Source organism: Lissotriton helveticus, chromosome 9, assembly GCF_964261635.1.
Source record: "Lissotriton helveticus chromosome 9, aLisHel1.1, whole genome shotgun sequence".
NCBI classification, from domain to species: domain Eukaryota; kingdom Metazoa; phylum Chordata; class Amphibia; order Caudata; family Salamandridae; genus Lissotriton; species Lissotriton helveticus.
Window position 1 is genome coordinate 930,500,720 of NC_136070.1, and position 17,585 is coordinate 930,518,304.

General features: G+C 45.4%; 1 protein-coding gene across 6 annotated transcripts in view; it reads left to right on the top strand.

Annotated features, from left to right (window-relative positions):
* Positions 1 to 17,585, top strand: part of LOC144782023 (cytochrome P450 2G1-like) — a 701,349-nt gene that overhangs the window by 646,040 nt on the left and 37,724 nt on the right. For 5 of the 6 annotated variants that reach the window (XM_078661140.1, XM_078661139.1, XM_078661143.1 and 2 more), the window contains one exon: positions 4,655 to 4,796. In XM_078661140.1, the coding sequence (XP_078517266.1) occupies positions 4,655 to 4,796 (142 nt within the window). Of the gene's footprint in view, positions 1 to 4,654; positions 4,797 to 7,219; positions 7,290 to 17,585 lie in introns of all 6 variants that reach the window. The other variant, XM_078661142.1, reaches the window with a different exon arrangement.

Genomic DNA, 17,585 nt, shown 5'->3' on the forward strand with positions numbered 1-17,585 from the left:
GGAGTACAATGAGCGAGGAAAGTGAATGAGTAAGGGAGCAAAAAAAGGAAAGAGAGGAGAAGAGGACTAAAACAGTGGTACTGAGAGAAAGTGATTCAGTGATGAAAATAAAGCGAAGGACACTGAAAGATAGGAAATGAGGGGTAGTAATGGAACCAGAGTAAAAGAAATGGGATGAAGAACGATGAGAGAGGAGCAGTGAAGTTGTTGTAAGAGAAATGATAGAAGGTAGATAAACACAAGTGAACATAACACAAGAAGAGTGAGGGACTGAGGACATAGAGGTAGTGAACGGAAAATAGAGAGAAGAGGTCAAAAAAAAGGAGCAAACAAAGATAAGCGAGGGAGAGTGGGTGAGTTATAGTGTTAAAGTGCAACAATACTGGTGAGCGAGTAAAGAGGAATTACTAAAAGAGCAAAGGAGGAAAAGACGGAAAAGGGAAGTAAAACAGAGAGACTGAAACCTGAAAAGTGGTGCAAGGGTGAGAGGGGATGCAGACAGTTGAAATGAAAATGAGGGGTTGTGAAAGAAGTGCAGTAAACAAATGGGTGTGAAACAGAGTTAGAGAAAGACAGTGTGAGTGAGTAAAGAGACCTGAAAGAGAGAGGAAAAAGGAAAGTGAGTGTGAGACAATGGGAATACAATATAAATTACACAATACAAACTGTAGAATAATTTATACAACATGTTAGATAGTTTATTTTTGCTGTTCTCAGAACATATTGAATTTCACTAAAAACAGTGAGTTCAAACTATTCATCATATGACAGCGGGAAAAAAAAACACAATCAAAAAGATTGTGTTTAAAAAAAACATATAAACTTACAAATCACATATGTACACTAATCTTTGATTCACTTACTTTTCCTTTAGGCCAAATAGTACATCATGAAGGTCCTTTACGTTGGAAGGTACTCTGCTGTTCTCTAAAAAATCCATTTCATCGACTCTCTAGAAAAAAAGCTCGAAGAACATCTGAAATATGTTTTAATGTTTTCATTTACTCCTTCTGTTCAGTCATGACTCTTTGCTCATTCCTTCACCTTTCCTTAAGGCAAAATAGTGTCAGATGTATCAGTATATTTTCAAATTACTTAAAACAAACTCTAAAATTACCGTTTTCCCGACAATCTCAAAGAAAGGCTCAAACAACATTTTCACAATATTTAAATATTCATAATTCCATCTCTGGTTCTCTCATGTTGAACATTTCCTATAATACTGATATCAATTACTATGCGATCCACTTACCATACCTTTATGAGAACTATAATTTTTATATTGTCTTCATCACTTTTACGCACAATATAATTTTAAACAGCAAACTAACTTTTATTAACTGCTCCCGTCTTCATAGGGCAATTACCTTTATTTAAATTTTGGTTCTAAAAACACTAGGTATGAATTTTTTAAGTCAAAAGGCAAACGTTTTTGAAAGTCAAATGAGTGTCATTACAGTTAGTCCAACCTTTTCGACTTTTTAAATAGCATGTGTAATGCCCTGATGTTGTTGAAGGACCGTCATGATAAATAATAGCACTGTCTGTCTCTAATGCACGACATCACCGCCAATTTTCTGTAGATTTAGAAGAGATTAAATGTAATACTGGAAAACATCATAAGGGAGCAGGATAGACTACCTATGATCCCCTAGACCTTCTCAGGGTGTGCTTAAAGGATCTGTTTCTACTTTCCTGACAGACTATGCTATGGATTCCATATACCACAATAACTTCTGTAACAACATGCAAATTATCTACAAAGGAGACGGTCTACATTGAATTTAAAACTCTGCATTGGTACCTACATGTTGGTACTTAAAACACCCAAACAACTAAGCAACTCTATTCAGAGCTACCCTACCTCTAAGCACTTTAAATTATTATTTTACTATTTCACTGGGTTTTCACCATGGTACGCTCCCCGGTATGTGTGTGTGGGGGGGGGTGAGGTGTGGGGGGGATGTGTGGGGTGTGTCTGTGAGGTGTGTGTGTGTGTGGGGGGGGTGAGGTGTGTGTGTGGGTGTGGGTGTGTGGGGTGTGTGGGTGTGGGTGGGGGTGTGGGTGTGTAAGGTGTGTGGGTGTGGGTGTGTGGGGTGTTTGGGTGTGGGTGGAGGTGTGTTAGGTGTGTGTGGGGGGTGTGTGGGTGTGGGGGGTATGTGTGTGGGATGTGTGTGTGTGGGATGTGTGGGTGTGGGATGTGTGGGTGTGTGTGTGGGGGTGTGTGTCTGTGGGGTGTGTGGGTGTATGGGGTGTGTGTGGGAGTGTGGCTGGCGGTGTGGGGGTGTGTATATGGTGTGTATGTGGGGTGTGTGGGTGTGGGTGTGATGTGTGGCTGTGAGGGGGTTGTGTGGGTCTGTGTGTGTGTTGGTGTGTGTGTGGGGGGGTGTGGGGGTGTGTGTGGGGGTGTGGGGTGTGTGTGTGTGTGTGTGTGTGTGTGAGAGGTGTGTGTGTGATGTGTGTGTGTGTGTGAGGTGTGTGTCAGGTGTGTGTGTGGGGGGGGTGGGGGGTGTGAGATGTGTGTATGGGATGTGTGGGGTGTGTCTATGAGGTGTGTGTGTGTGGGGGGGTGAGGTGTGTGTGTGGGTGTGGGTGTGTGGGGTGTGGGGTGTGTGGGTGTGGTTGAGGGTGTGGATGTGTAAGGTGTGTGTGGGTGTGGGTGTGTGGGGTGTTTGGGTGTGGGTGGAGGTGTGGGTGTGTGTGGTGTGTGTGGGTGTGTGTGTGGGGTGTGTGTGTGTGGGTGGGTGTGTGTGGGTGTGTGTGGGATATACACCTAGGTACCTAAATCAGCCACAGAACCCAAAATCTCTTTTCAGAGCTACCCTACCTCTGATCACTCAAAATGATTATTTTACACTAACTTTTTCCCCTATTTTTCACCAAAGTACGCTCCCCGGTAGGCTCCCCGGTGCGCGTACCAGGCGCTCCCCACGCGAAAATCGAAAAAAGAAATTATTTATTTTTTTGCCCCGCGGGGCCCTTTTATGGCACCCACATCAATCCTAGGGGGTCAGGGGGCTCTACCCTGCCCCCTTTTGGTCATTTCCCCCTTTGTTTTTGCCACATCTTGTGTCTCGATCCTACCGAGACACAAGTTGGCGGCCGCTCCGGACTGTTTGGAATGTTGACAGACACCCGAGAGCCAATCAGCTTTCCGCGCGCGAACTCGTGTTACGCGCCGGGTGCGCTCCCCGGTGCGCGCTTATAGATATATATATTTTTTTGAACCTAAATTACTCAAAATCCACTGGAGCACATATCTTGAGACATTGCAAAGGCACATCGGGCTACCAGTCCCTACAATTTTGCCAAGTTTGGTGGAAATCCATTCAGCCGTTCGGGCTAAAAGTGAGTCGAACCGCCCTATAGAAATTAACATGGGGAAAACACGTTTTGGGACCCCCCTTTTATCTCGGCCCCCGCTTAACAAATCCCCCCCAAACTTTCAGGAAAGGAGCGGAGCGCAGCGAGGCAAATTTAAGGAAAATTATAGGCAGATCCCTCAATCTGCGCCAAAGTTATTCCCAATAGAATGTTGCGGATTTCCTATGGAAAACAATCCTAACTATAACTACCTACTGGCGACCGCCAGTAGGTAATATATATATATATGTATATATGTATATATATTATAACACCAAATGTCCTGTCGCAGAGGGAGCACCTTTGAGTTGGTGCCAGAGACGAGACCAGGACAGGGTCTTGTGTTGTATTCCACATGAAAAATATTACTCTTGGCACTCCGCTTGGTAAATTCAAGTTAGTTTATTCCACAACTGTGATGGCCTACGCGTTTCGCACCTGTAGTTCCTTTTCACGGCAATATCATACAGTTTGTCAGAAAGCAAAGAAGGACAAACTGTATGATATTGCCGTGAAAAGGAACTACAGGTTCTAAACGCGTAGGCCATCACAGTTGTGGAATAAACTAACTTGAATTTACCAAGCAGAGTGCCAAGAGTAATATTTTTCGTGTGGAATATATATATATATATATATATATATATATATATATATATATATATGCAAACAAAGTCCTGTGAAATTGGCTCACCACGCGTTCTCCTCCTCCAGGTACAGATCTCTCAACACCAAAAAGTAGTGTAATAAAGTGCCTTTATTCTCCCCTCTCCATCAGCATGACGCGTTCCGGCTGTATAACAACAGCCTTGATCATATATATATATATATATATATATATATATATATATATATATATATATATATATATATATATATATATTCCAACTCAATTTCAGCGAAAGTGTCTCAGCCACTCGCAGCGGCGGGCCGGGACGGGCTCGCAACACCCGAGAATCCAACACTTCTCATTTTAGCAAATATAAGAAAATGAAGTCCATAACTCAATCAAGGGACGTAGGTAGATATAGAGTTAATAGTAAGTCTGTACTTACCTTCAAAATATTCTGGTAGTAGATGGTTTTGGCCATGAAATTTGGCAAATTGATATTTTATCCTTGATATTCTGACATATAACATAGTGTATGCCTGTCACCAGAGAATACTGTGCAATACATATTCTGTAGGGCTCAGGCATGTAATTTGAAATGTACATTTCTTTTATGCGTATCATTTGTACATGCCCTTGAATGGTTTCTCTTACAATCATGAACTTGCAACATTGTTATTTTAGGGCACAACAGTCATCCCAATCCTCACCTCAGTTCTGCACGACCCCAAGCAGTGGGAGACCCCTGAAGAGTTTAACCCAGCCCATTTCCTGGATGAGAAGGGGGCATTGCGTAATCGAGCTGCGTTCATGCCTTTCTCTGCAGGTAACAAATTATATTTTTGTTCTGTGCTGCTAGGCAGCACACTGTATTTGGATTCGAAAGACCTATTTCTAACATACTGTGAGCATACAACCCATCCATTGTTTATTATTGGTTGGCTTTAATGTCACTCTCATTTGCTTGCTACTTATTCAGTGGCTTGCATTCCTCTTCTTATGTTTGTCACTCTCCTAGAGCATAGCCTCTTTACCATTCTTTTGAATGGCTAACTTGAATCCTGTCACCGCCCACTTTAGGGAACTACTTTTTTGTTTTTTGGTTAAGCGCTCCATGAGAGTGCGTGTGTATTCCAACTCTATCACTTGTGTGCTTCTCCCTCCAAATACCAGTACTCTATCCCCGGTGTTGGTCTCTGCCTTGTGTTCTGCTTCATATCTCTCTTGTGTGCATCTCCCCCAGACTACGCCACACTATGTATTATTCTCTCCTTCATGCATTGCTTACTCTCTCATATGCTTCTCCCCTGTGTCCTCACGCGCTTTGTTTTCTCCATTATGCCCTTTTTCCCCACCCCATCTTGCTGTCTCGCTCATGTGCTGATTTCCCCTTCCTCCCTCATCAGCTCCCTCCACTCACTCCTCAGTTGCCCTACACCTGCAGTCCTTTTAAAAAATGTATTTGGTGCTTTCATACTTAAAAAAAATATATATTATTTACTGAACCAAGTGGAAGCCCGCTATGTTGTTTAAGTAAATAAAAAAATAAAAAATGGTGCACAGAATGATTCAACCTGTGACAGCTGTCACATCGTGGTTCAGTTTTTTTTGTTTTGTTTTGCCAATGCAATGCTACTTCTACAAAAAGCATTTTGCTTTCTGCCCATGCTGTACTGCACCAGCATCAGCAAAACTGCTTTGGCAAACCCAAAAGGTCCAGAAGGTGAGCCTCCTGATTTTGCCAAGTCTTCATAAGAACTTCTGCTTCTTGGCGATACTTTCTAGCGGAAGCCATTTTGAGTTCAAGATTTACGCCTAATGAAGGGCACACTGTTCAGTGGGGCCAGATTACACACATTTTGCACTGATACAAGAATGGACCAGATGCTATTTTGCACCATTTCTGTTGCAATATTTAATATTCCATGAATATTTAGCATCAATTTAAATGCACATGGCTGATTTTGAGTTTGGTGGACAGGTACTCTACTTTAACGGCAGCTGAGTACCTGGTTCACCAAACTCAAGGTCCCCCGGTCCAATTCTGAGTCGGTTGAATCACAAGTTTTACACCAACTGAGCAACATTTACTCTGTCAATGTAAAATTTATTTTCACAGCCCGACGTTGTAGGTGCCATCCGAAGTAAGCCACCTGACTATCTGCCCTATTTATAGTAGAGGGGCAGATGTTTTTTTTTTTTTGCTGAGCTTCACTGCCAGGTGTCATGTGCTGATGAGGGACAGTAAAAACGATAAATGATCCCCCACCATGGGAGAAAACTGGTGTGGGAATCATTCGTTTTTTTAATTATTATTCAAAAAGAAATTCCCACTTTGAAAGTTTGTTTTGAAAAATGAAATAGTCTGGAAAAGTTTAATGGCTGACCATCATACTTGACAGAGCCATCTTTGAAACGAGGAATTAACTATGCGAAATAAAGATATTTCTCCTCGTTACACCAGTCTCAGGCAAGCGCACCATTTTGGAGCAAACCCATGTCACTATGTAAATATGGGTACGCGTCAAAATTCATGGATGGATGCATGAGAACACCCATGCACCATGCATGGAATGCCTACCTTATGCAAAGTAATGCAAGGCAGTACAACGCTTTGTGCTCTTGTTTTACTTTTCTTACAAAGCCATGCTAGTTTACCGTTGTGTTGTTTGTGAATACTGAAATTGATTTTGCATTGAGGCTGTGTCAAAAAAAGCAAACCAATGCAAAATGTTTGTTAATTTGGGTCTAAAGATATTTAAGTTACTGGTCCAAAAACTGAACAAGTTAAAACCTCTTAGTGAAATCAGGATGACATGAAAAATCAACACAGACATAGCTGACCCAACTCATGGCTGCAAGCCAACAAGCCAAGCATGTACTTATTTGGGGGGGGGGGGGGCATCCCCTATATACACCCCCCATACCACCAATGCTACACCCCTGTGGCTACCAGAGGGTGAGGAGCCTAGGAATGGGAACAGGTATAGATGTAAAATGATCATTTTAGCTTGGCACGAGGCTAGGTAAATTCAAGGTGTAACGAGGGAAGTGTCATGATATGATTTGAGGACTGGGACAACTAGGACGGAAAAGATGGTGCTGGTCAGGACCACTGGCATTATGTGATTGTGCGGCTGCTGCATATTTTGCATGGTTATAGATTTGCTGTATTTGTCACATAATCCTTCATCTGCTGCATAATCTGCTGATTTTAACAAAAAACTAAGTTGTTTCTACCTTAAACAGTTCAAAAGTTACTGAGAGCGCAGCAACACGGGATGCCACACACCAAAAGACCCTTTGCAAAGGCAAACAGGTCAGATTTCTGTTGCTTATTTCTTTATTTGAGTGCTAAACTGGTACTAATGAGGTACAACCAATGCCCACACAGTGTTAACAAGTCTAAACATGAAAAAGTAATGAACTAATACTATCACATATTGTGCCACAATCCATGCATAATTTGTTTTTTCCCAGCATAATTTACTCAACTAGGCTACATAATTTAATGCTCCCCTGCCGCATAATTCGAGTAGCCCGGGTAAAGGTCAATCCACACCTGGCTAAGACTCAGTTCTCAAACAGTGAGAATGATTCTCCAATGAACCAGGATTGCTTCACTTAGTGATAAAAATGTAGTCACAGGCATCAAAGCCACTACCTTTTCTTGGCACAGAGGAAAACTCAGTGTTTTAGAGTTATAAGTATAATTCTTGTTACACCTTTAACCATAGGGTTTTTCAGAATTGTTTTAATAGAATTATTGTTGCCAATGTGTTTTGGTTGTTCATATATGCTTCCCCATCTGAGTGGAATTACATTACTTAATTAGTGATGTCATCAGTGATGTCACTGACCATGTCATGAGAGATGTAATATGTGAGGTCATAAACAGTGCATTGTGGGGGTGTAAGTTATAGTTAGTTCAGGTAAAATAACTGCTGAAATTCTATGGATTGTGTGTGTAAAATCAGCACCTAACAATAATGTTCATTTAACCTTTGTTTTTTTCAGTGAATTTCTAAGGTTTGTTTAATGCTTTTTCTTAACTTAACGTCCCTTTAACCTTTGCTTTTTTAGTGAATTTCTACGTTTTTTAATGCTATTGCCTTACTAAAACATCCTTGTAACATTTGTCTTTTCAGTGACTTTCTGCGTTTAAAAAAATGTATTTCCCCACTATAACGTCACTGTAACCTTTAAGAGTGGGTGTGTGAGTGGCTGTATGGTTGGAGGAGTGGGTGTGTGAGTGGCTGTATGGGTATGTGAGTGGGTGTGAGTGGCTGTATGGGTCAATGAGTGGGTGTGTGAGTGGCTGCATGGGTCTGGTGTGTGAGTGATGTATAGGTCTGTGAGTGAGTATGTGAGTGGTTGTTTTGATCAGTAAGTGGTTGTGTGAGTGCTTGTGTGAGTGGGTGTGCGAGTGGTTGTGTGGGTCTGTGAGTGGGTGTGTGAGTGGCTGTGTGGTTGTAAGTTGTTGTGTGGGTCTAGGAGTGGGTGTGAGTGTTTGTGTGGGTCTGTGACTGGGTGCGTGAGTAGCTGTGTGGGTGTGTGAGTGGTTTGTGAGTGGCTGTATGAGTCTAAGTGGGTTTGTGAGTGGCTGTATGGGTCTGTGAGTGGGTATGTGAGTGCCTGTATAGGTCTGTATTATTTACAACAAGGGGTGGTGATGGACAGAGTCTCTGAATTAAGCAGAGTACTCTCACCCAGTCAAGAGATCAGGGCTAGATCCAACACCGTTTTTAGCTCATTGCACCATCCCAGTTTCAGAACCTGGCTGTATGCAAATTAGTCTGTCCCTGGCCCAGTGCATCATGGGAACAGGGCAGACCAGACTACAAAAGCCAATTCTTACACTGGGAAGGAAACAAGCTTCCGGGGACCGGTTTCTGGCATTACAGCCGTCTTCGGCCCGGCTTGCTTGAATCCTGATGGTGCAATGAGCAAGGGACTCACATCTGAGTATACCCTTCCACGCTTAGGGTGGACAAAATTATTTACAACAAGGGGTGGTGATGGACAGAGTCTCTGAATTAAGCAGAGTACTCTCACCCAGTCAAGAGATCAGGGCTAGATCCAACACCGTTTTTAGCTCATTGCACCATACCAGTTTCAGAACCTGGCTGTATGCAAATTAGTCTGTCCCTGGCCCAGTGCATCATGGGAACAGGGCAGACCAGACTACAAAAGCCAATTCTTACACTGGGAAGGAAACAAGCTTCCGGGGACCGGTTTCTGGCATTACAGCCGTCTTCGGCCCGGCTTGCTTGAATCCTGATGGTGCAATGAGCAAGGGACTCACATCTGAGTATACCCTTCCACGCTTAGGGTGGACAAAATTATTTACAACAAGGGGTGGTGATGGACAGAGTCTCTGAATTAAGCAGAGTACTCTCACCCAGTCAAGAGATCAGGGCTAGATCCAACACCGTTTTTAGCTCATTGCACCATCCCAGTTTCAGAACCTGGCTGTATGCAAACTAGTCTGTCCCTGGCCCAGTGCATCATGGGAACAGGGCAGACCAGACTACAAAAGCCAATTCTTACACTGGGAAGGAAACAAGCTTCCGGGGACCGGTTTCTGGCATTACAGCCGTCTTCGGCCCGGCTTGCTTGAATCCTGATGGTGCAATTAGCAAGGGACTCACATCTGAGTATACCCTTCCACGCTTAGGGTGGACAAAATTATTTACAACAAGGGGTGGTGATGGACAGAGTCTCTGAATTAAGCAGAGTACTCTCACCCAGTCAAGAGATCAGGGCTAGATCCAACACCGTTTTTAGCTCATTGCACCATCCCAGTTTCAGAACCTGGCTGTATGCAAATTAGTCTGTCCCTGGCCCAGTGCATCATGGGAACAGGGCAGACCAGACTACAAAAGCCAATTCTTACACTGGGAAGGAAACAAGCTTCCGGGGACCGGTTTCTGGCACTACAGCCGTCTTCGGCCCGGCTTGCTTGAATCCTGATGGTGCAATGAGCAAGGGACCCCGGTAGCTTGTCTCCTTTCTGGTGAAGAATTGGCTTGGTAGTTTGGTCTGCCCTGTTCCCATGATGCACTGGGCCAGGGACAGACTAATTTGCATATAGCCAGGTTCTGAGCTGGGATGGGGCAGTGAGATAAATAACGGTGATGGCTCAAGCCCTGATCTTTGGACTGGGTAAGAGTGGTCTGCTTAATTCAGACACTCTGTTCATCACCACCCCCTTTTCTGTATCGTTTTTGGCCACTATAGGTGTGGCAGGGTATACTCAGACATGAGTCCCTTTCTCACTGCTCCATCAGGATTCAAGCAAGCCGGGCCGAAGAGGCTGAAATGCCAGAAACCGGTCCCCGGTAGCTTGTCTCCTTTCTGGTGAAGAATTGGCTTGGTAGTTTGGTCTGCCCTGTTCCCATGATGCACTGGGCCAGGGACAGACTAATTTGCATATAGCCAGGTTCTGAGCTGGGATGGGGCAGTGAGATAAATAACGGTGATGGATCAAGCCCTGATCTTTGGACTGGGTAAGAGTGGTCTGCTTAATTCAGACACTCTGTTCATCACCACCCCCTTTTCTGTATCGTTTTTGGCCACTATAGGTGTGGCAGGGTATACTCAGACATGAGTCCCTTTCTCACTGTTCCATCAGGATTCAAGCAAGCCGGGCCGAAGAGGCTGAAATGCCAGAAACCGGTCCCCGGTAGCTTGTCTCCTTTCTGGTGAAGAATTGGCTTGGTAGTTTGGTCTGCCCTGTTCCCATGATGCACTGGGCCTGGGACAGACTAATTTGCATATAGCCAGGTTCTGAGCTGGGATGGGGCAGTGAGATAAATAACGGTGATGGATCAAGCCCTGATCTTTGGACTGGGTAAGAGTGGTCTGCTTAATTCAGACACTCTGTTCATCATCACCACCCCCTTTTCTGTATCGTTTTTGGCCACTATAGGTGTGGCAGGGTATACTCAGACATGAGTCCCTTTCTCACTGCTCCATCAGGATTCAAGCAAGCCGGGCGGAAGAGGCTGAAATGCCAGAAACCGGTCCCCGGTAGCTTGTCTCCTTTCTGGTGAAGAATTGGCTTGGTAGTTTGGTCTGCCCTGTTCCCATGATGCACTGGGCCTGGGACAGACTAATTTGCATATAGCCAGGTTCTGAGCTGGGATGGGGCAGTGAGATAAATAACGGTGATGGATCAAGCCCTGATCTTTGGACTGGGTAAGAGTGGTCTGCTTAATTCAGACACTCTGTTCATCATCACCACCCCCTTTTCTGTATCGTTTTTGGCCACTATAGGTGTGGCAGGGTATACTCAGACATGAGTCCCTTTCTCACTGCTCCATCAGGATTCAAGCAAGCCGGGCCGAAGAGGCTGAAATGCCAGAAACCGGTCCCCGGTAGCTTGTCTCCTTTCTGGTGAAGAATTGGCTTGGTAGTTTGGTCTGCCCTGTTCCCATGATGCACTGGGCCAGGGACAGACTAATTTGCATATAGCCAGGTTCTGAGCTGGGATGGGGCAGTGAGATAAATAACGGTGATGGATCAAGCCCTGATCTTTGGACTGGGTAAGAGTGGTCTGCTTAATTCAGACACTCTGTTCATCACCACCCCCTTTTCTGTATCGTTTTTGGCCACCATAGGTGTGGCAGGGTATACTCAGACATGAGTCCCTTTCTCACTGCTCCATCAGAATTCAAGCAAGCCGGGCCGAAGAGGCTGAAATGCCAGAAACCGGTCCCCGGTAGCTTGTCTCCTTTCTGGTGAAGAATTGGCTTGGTAGTTAGGTCTGCCCTGTTCCCATGATGCACTGGGCCAGGGACAGACTAATTTGCATATAGCCAGGTTCTGAGCTGGGATGGGGCAGTGAGATAAATAACGGTGATGGATCAAGCCCTGATCTTTGGACTGGGTAAGAGTGGTCTGCTTAATTCAGACACTCTGTTCATCACCACCCCCTTTTCTGTATTGTATAGGTCTGTGAGCAGGTGTATGAGTGGCTGTATGGGTCTTTGACTGGGTGTGTGATAGCTGTATGGGTCTGTGAGTGGGTGTGTGAGTAGCTGTATGGATCTGTAAGTGGGTGTGTAAGTGGCTCTGTGGGTTGGTGTGGGGGTATATGAGTGCTTGTGTGGCTCTGTAAATGTATGTGTGACATAGCTGCCAAGTTTTCAGCTTGTTTGTGTGTGACATCTCCATCATTTTAGTGTGAATTTCTTTTGTGTGACACTGTGAGTAACACTTTAAGTAACACTTTTAGAAGTGCTGTGTAGTAAGATAAATGTCGGGCCCCTTCAGTCCAGTGTAAATGAAAAGGACTGTTGTAATGTTCCTGAAATGTTATGCTCTTCCCCGAATACAAAGTACTCCAGTTAAGAAGCCAGGACTGGCAGATGGAGTCAGTAACCCTAGAAACAGACGCTCATTAACTCTAGAAACTGGCCCGGCAGCTATTTTATTGATTTACCACTTCTCTTTGCCCACCACCTCACATAGTTGTAGTTTCACATTTTAAGTAATTGTAAAACAAGCTAGGACTTACTGAAGTTGTCACATGAACTGTGTCAGATAAATCTTGCCAGAACTTAAGGGGCAGCAGCAGAAGTGGCAAACTGCTGCAGCTACATTAATGTAAAGACTAAAATGGCATTGTGAGCTAATCCAGGAATACTGGTGTAAGGTACACGAAACAATAAGCGAGACTTTGGAGGTAGATATTAAGCCAGAGGCCCCCAGATGCCTCCTTAATATCTGGGAACCCACTGACCTCAGAACACACGCCACACAATGGATCCCACTTGCCTGCATGGTCGCCAAGAGGAATATAGCTTGACTCTGGGGGGCTTCACATGCACCTACGATCACCGACTGGAAAAAAGACCTAGATTGGTGTATGCTGAGAGAGAAAACTGTATACATGGTCTGAGGCTGCCCCCAAAAATGGTCGAAGATTTGGACCCCCTGGAATGAATACCGTGGCAATATATGTGCTCCTCCCTGTGACGTTGATGGTGATGATCCCCCTTCCCCGTGATTTCCAATGCATTATCCTACTGTACCTGTATGTATCTTTGATTTCACTGTATCACCCACTATTGATTCTTGTGGAACTGTACCTTTGTGTTTCGAGTCTGTTTGATTTATAAAAATACAAAATAAAAAAAAGTAATGTACTAAAACATTATAGTGTATAGGAACGGTTGTTGAATGAGCAATTGGAATGCTTTGTAGACTATACTGCTATGCTTCTGAGTGTGGCAAAAGCGTTTGAAACTTGACTTTTGTGTAATTGTGCTCATTTCTCTGAATCATGACAAGGCTGTCTAAGCAGGGAGGAAGGCAGTACAAAATCTAAGCAGACTGGTATCTTAATGCTTGTCAAGGTAGGAAGTCAATTATGCTGGGCATTCCTTTATCTGACCTCCATATTCAAGAGCTCCTTCTCTTCTATTTGTCACACTCAGCCAGCTGCCCCTCCCACAATGAACTATCACAGGATTTAGAAACATTTTGATTAGGAAAAAGAGCTGTGTCTCCACTATGTTATTTTTTTCAAATAATACTTACAATTGATGCACAGGTCTACCAAAGAAACACTCAAATGTCACATTCTCTGGTTGATGTAAAGTGACATGGTTCATGTTGTAAAAAAACCACAGTGCTGCGAGACGGGCTAAAACTTTTCAGAACTTACTTTGGAGGGTCTTACCTTCCTGTAAAAGCAGTTTAAACTCCCTCTTCTAGTCGCGTGTATGCCATCTTTATCATCATCATCTTCCCCGATCAGGACCTTGCATCTCCATTAGGTTCATGCAAACCACCCTAGAAGAATGCAGTCTTCTCCTGATCAACATGTGAAACACATGTCCCCCGCTTTTTTCCTGTTTGCGACCTATCATGATATATGGCAAAGGAGGGCTGATCTTCAGATGTGACAAGACAGCCGCCATTAACAACCCCAGACATCAACTAACTGCAGAGCCTGCTCAGCACAGCTGATAATAATGCAGGATGTGCTTGTTTCTGATTGACTTGTCAGCGCATCAGGCACACCATCCTGGCTCACAGATCTCGGCCAGAAGACAGCATTTTTTGTGTGACTGTTCACTTCAGTGTGACAGTGCAGGAAAATTAGTACAGTTGCATTGGCATAACCCATGAGAAGTTATACTTGACAGGGCTGCAAGCCCAAGTGCGACCCAGCGGATTTCGTTAATTGTTCCTACAGTGCCTCATCACACATTCACAAGGTTAGAGGAGCTATAATGCATGACTAATACATTTTAGTGCAGTGATGCGACCACCAGCACTAAAATGAGTTAGTCCAACCCCTGATGCGTGGTTGTCCATGTTTACTTCCACGATAATAAGAGTTTGTCATCAAGACAAGGTCAGTGTGCATGTACAGTAATAGCTATTTCTATTGCCAAAGCCTCGTCTCTGTTGATCTTTCATGAGCTTAGTGTATTTTTCCAGAGCATGGCAACCACTTGCTCAAGTCTACTTCCCAATTAAAAGAACTCACTGCAAATTCAGGCACATGGGAGGAGCAATTTTAGTCAATGGATTTTTAAACATGAACACAAAACATCAAATGGATTCTAGTGTTTCTTTCTTTTCATTAAACTAAATTCAAATTTAGTCAGCCAGCAATCCCCCTTCCTCAGGGAACCGTAATGATGGGAAGTTGGTGCAGATAGCTCTATTTGAAAGTGCGGAAAAAAGGCACGTTCCGGCTAGCAACAGAAGGTTAAAGCTGTTTTCTTAATTGGCAGTATGTTTTGTACCACTTTAAATGCATATATGCCCACGGAAACAGCAGGGCGAGAGAATGGATTGTCTTGTGCACATAGCCAATAGTACTACTCTGAAAGGGAAGCATTGATCTGACCTGTTCCATCTATTTTTACAGTTTTTCACCAGTGACTACCGTTGAGCAGTCATCTTTTATCAGCTGTACCTGAATGCTTGGATTTACACAAGGGGAGCAACCCATTGTTACATTAGGCAGGTCTTGGATAACGTAGTGCCTGTTACATGACCTCATGGCGATAAATGACTAATCGCTGTGAAGGGATTGCAGCATTAGAGATTTAAATGATTTACAGAGTGTGTATTTCAGCTGGTGCGTAGCTGTGTGCATTTTGTATTTTTCTCGTCATCGTATTCTTCTTGGAGGAGTGTGCGCTGCCAGTAGTTTCAAAAGCACGCTTAACGGCGGGCATGCATGACTCAAAATGCAGGAGGCACACAAATATGTATAACGGGATAAACACACAGTCATCCGTTTTTTTTCACAAAGAGAATGTCCCATAGATGTAGCGTTTTTGCAAATTAAGAATAGTTTTGTAAAGATTGGTGCATGAAGTTTAATTCAGTTGTAATTCTAATCGTTTGTTTAGTGCCGGAAGCAGACGCAGTGAGGAGGAGCTGTACTGATGTACTGTGCATCGCATCTACTACAGCCAGGTGCTCCCTGAAGCACACTACATTTAGCAGTCACAGCTTCTCGTTAGCTACTTCAGGAAAGTGTATCTTGAACAAGTGTTAAACTTCAACACCTCCCTCCTCAAGCCTTATGTGCCTTCCACACACCCTCTAACGCCACCATCCCCTTTGGTGATTAAGGGTCAGGAGGATGATGAAGTGAATGGCATTTGAAAAGGGGGGGCCCTCGGCCCCCCCGCACGCATGGCGGCGCGGCGACCGTCTCACCTCCTCTCCCGGGTCCTTCGACGGTGGGGGCGTGCCCTGGGGGCGCGGCCCACCGCCGATTGGCCGGCGCCCCTCCTGACCCGGATTCAATGGACTGGTTCCGGGTCGGGGGGGGCGGGCGTTAGGAGGGGCCACCCGGCCCCTCGGGAATAAGAGGTAGGGAGCGCCCAGGAGACCCCCTTGTCCCTGGACGCTCCCTCGCTGAACGTTGTGCCCCGCGTTCGGGGCTTCTTTGTTTATTAAATTTTCCCGCTTTTTCTTTCAGGAATTACGAATCGGTTCCTGGAGCCAGCCGTCGCGGGATTGCCAGGATCAGCGGCGTGGAGGGATCGCCAAGCTGTTCTACGGCTGAGGACGCGAGGCGACATTTTATGTTGTCGATTTCTTTTACAGGGACTTCGAATTCTTAGAGGGGTCTCCGCGTGGAGCCGGCCGCCCGCCTCATTGAGAAACCGCACGGGTCGGCCGTCGCCGAGGGACGCGAAGCGACTGCAGGAAGCGGCAATTACAGCGGCGGGAGCGGAGGCGTTCGCCCAGTCCTGGGAGTGTGAGGAAAAAAGCGGCGCGTGTGTACGGCGTCCGCGAGAGGTATTTGTTGGCACGGGGACGTGGAAGAGCAGCGGGCCGGCTGTGATATAACGATCAAAGGGCGGAGGGATACTCCGGTGCACAGAGGGGCGCTACAATTCGTGTTCCTTACGGGTGACTATGCGCTTTACAACAGCGGATTACTGGTAGGAGCGCTGGGCAATGATTCTGATTTAAGAACGGTGTATCATCGTGTTCACTCGTGGCAATTTAGCGCTTTCTGTTTACTTGGGGCCACAGGGCAGTTTCATCCAAGGTACTGCGTGGGAAAGTGGAGCAGGGTCAACCAGGGTAGCACCTGGATGGGAGACCCTTAGGATTGCATATTGATAATTGAAGGACCTTTTTTTGCTGGATTGTGTGTTTTTGGGGGAAAAAACAACTATTGGTCAGTACAGGGGCTGAGGAGTGTTTTGAACTTTCTAATCTAAAAAACTGTATCACAGCCAACTGGGGGTAGGGAGTTATTTCAAAGACCCTTCCAGTCCGTAGGGGAGGCCCACTTCGCTCAGGGGTTCAGGCCTCCACTGTTTGTAAATTGCTCTGTCCAAAAGTTTGATCCTGCTGTCATCGCACACTGTGCATAAATCTTTCTTTTCACAACGATTTTAGTACACACCCCAATAGGGTAATAGGTGCGGATTCAAGCCTCCATTGTATTGAAATTAGGTTTTCCTAAATCGGCCTTGTTCTTTAACGCATGGTGGTAATACATATCTATTTTTCAGGCATTTAACGATACTACCGGTGCAATTCACTCACAGATAAGGACGTAAGGACTCCTGGTGTGGTGCTGACAGCGCCGGCGACGACGCAGGACTGGTCGGTAAGAGGGGTACGGGGGGCTAGCATTCATTGCTCCTGGTGGCCGCCGGGTGGGTCTACATTAGGTTTGCTCACCCCCCTACATAAGCGGACAAGCCGCTAGTGTTGCGGTCGCCGTTGCATGGTGCTGAAAGCCCCCTGGTGACCCTCCATCTGAAAGGTACACACAGTTGACCGGTTGGGAACTGAGTAGGCAGCGGGTGTTTTTTGGGGTAAGCGTCATGCCAGGTCCAAGGGGTGGAAAAAAGGGGTCCAACATGGAGGCTATGATGCGGGCTATGATGCGGGAGATGAGCGACATTAGGCAACAGCTAGGACAAATTAAGGAGCGGGAAGCTCGGTTGGAGGACAGAGAGGGCGAGGCACCGGGCCCGTCCGGGAGACCGATCCGCAAGAGGGTGGCACCAGTGCCAAGAGGGGAATTTGTCACCCCGCAAGGGAAACCTAGGTCCAAGAGACCCAAGGAGGCGGTCCCCACCCCAGGCCCAGTAGATCCGTTACCCGCCAC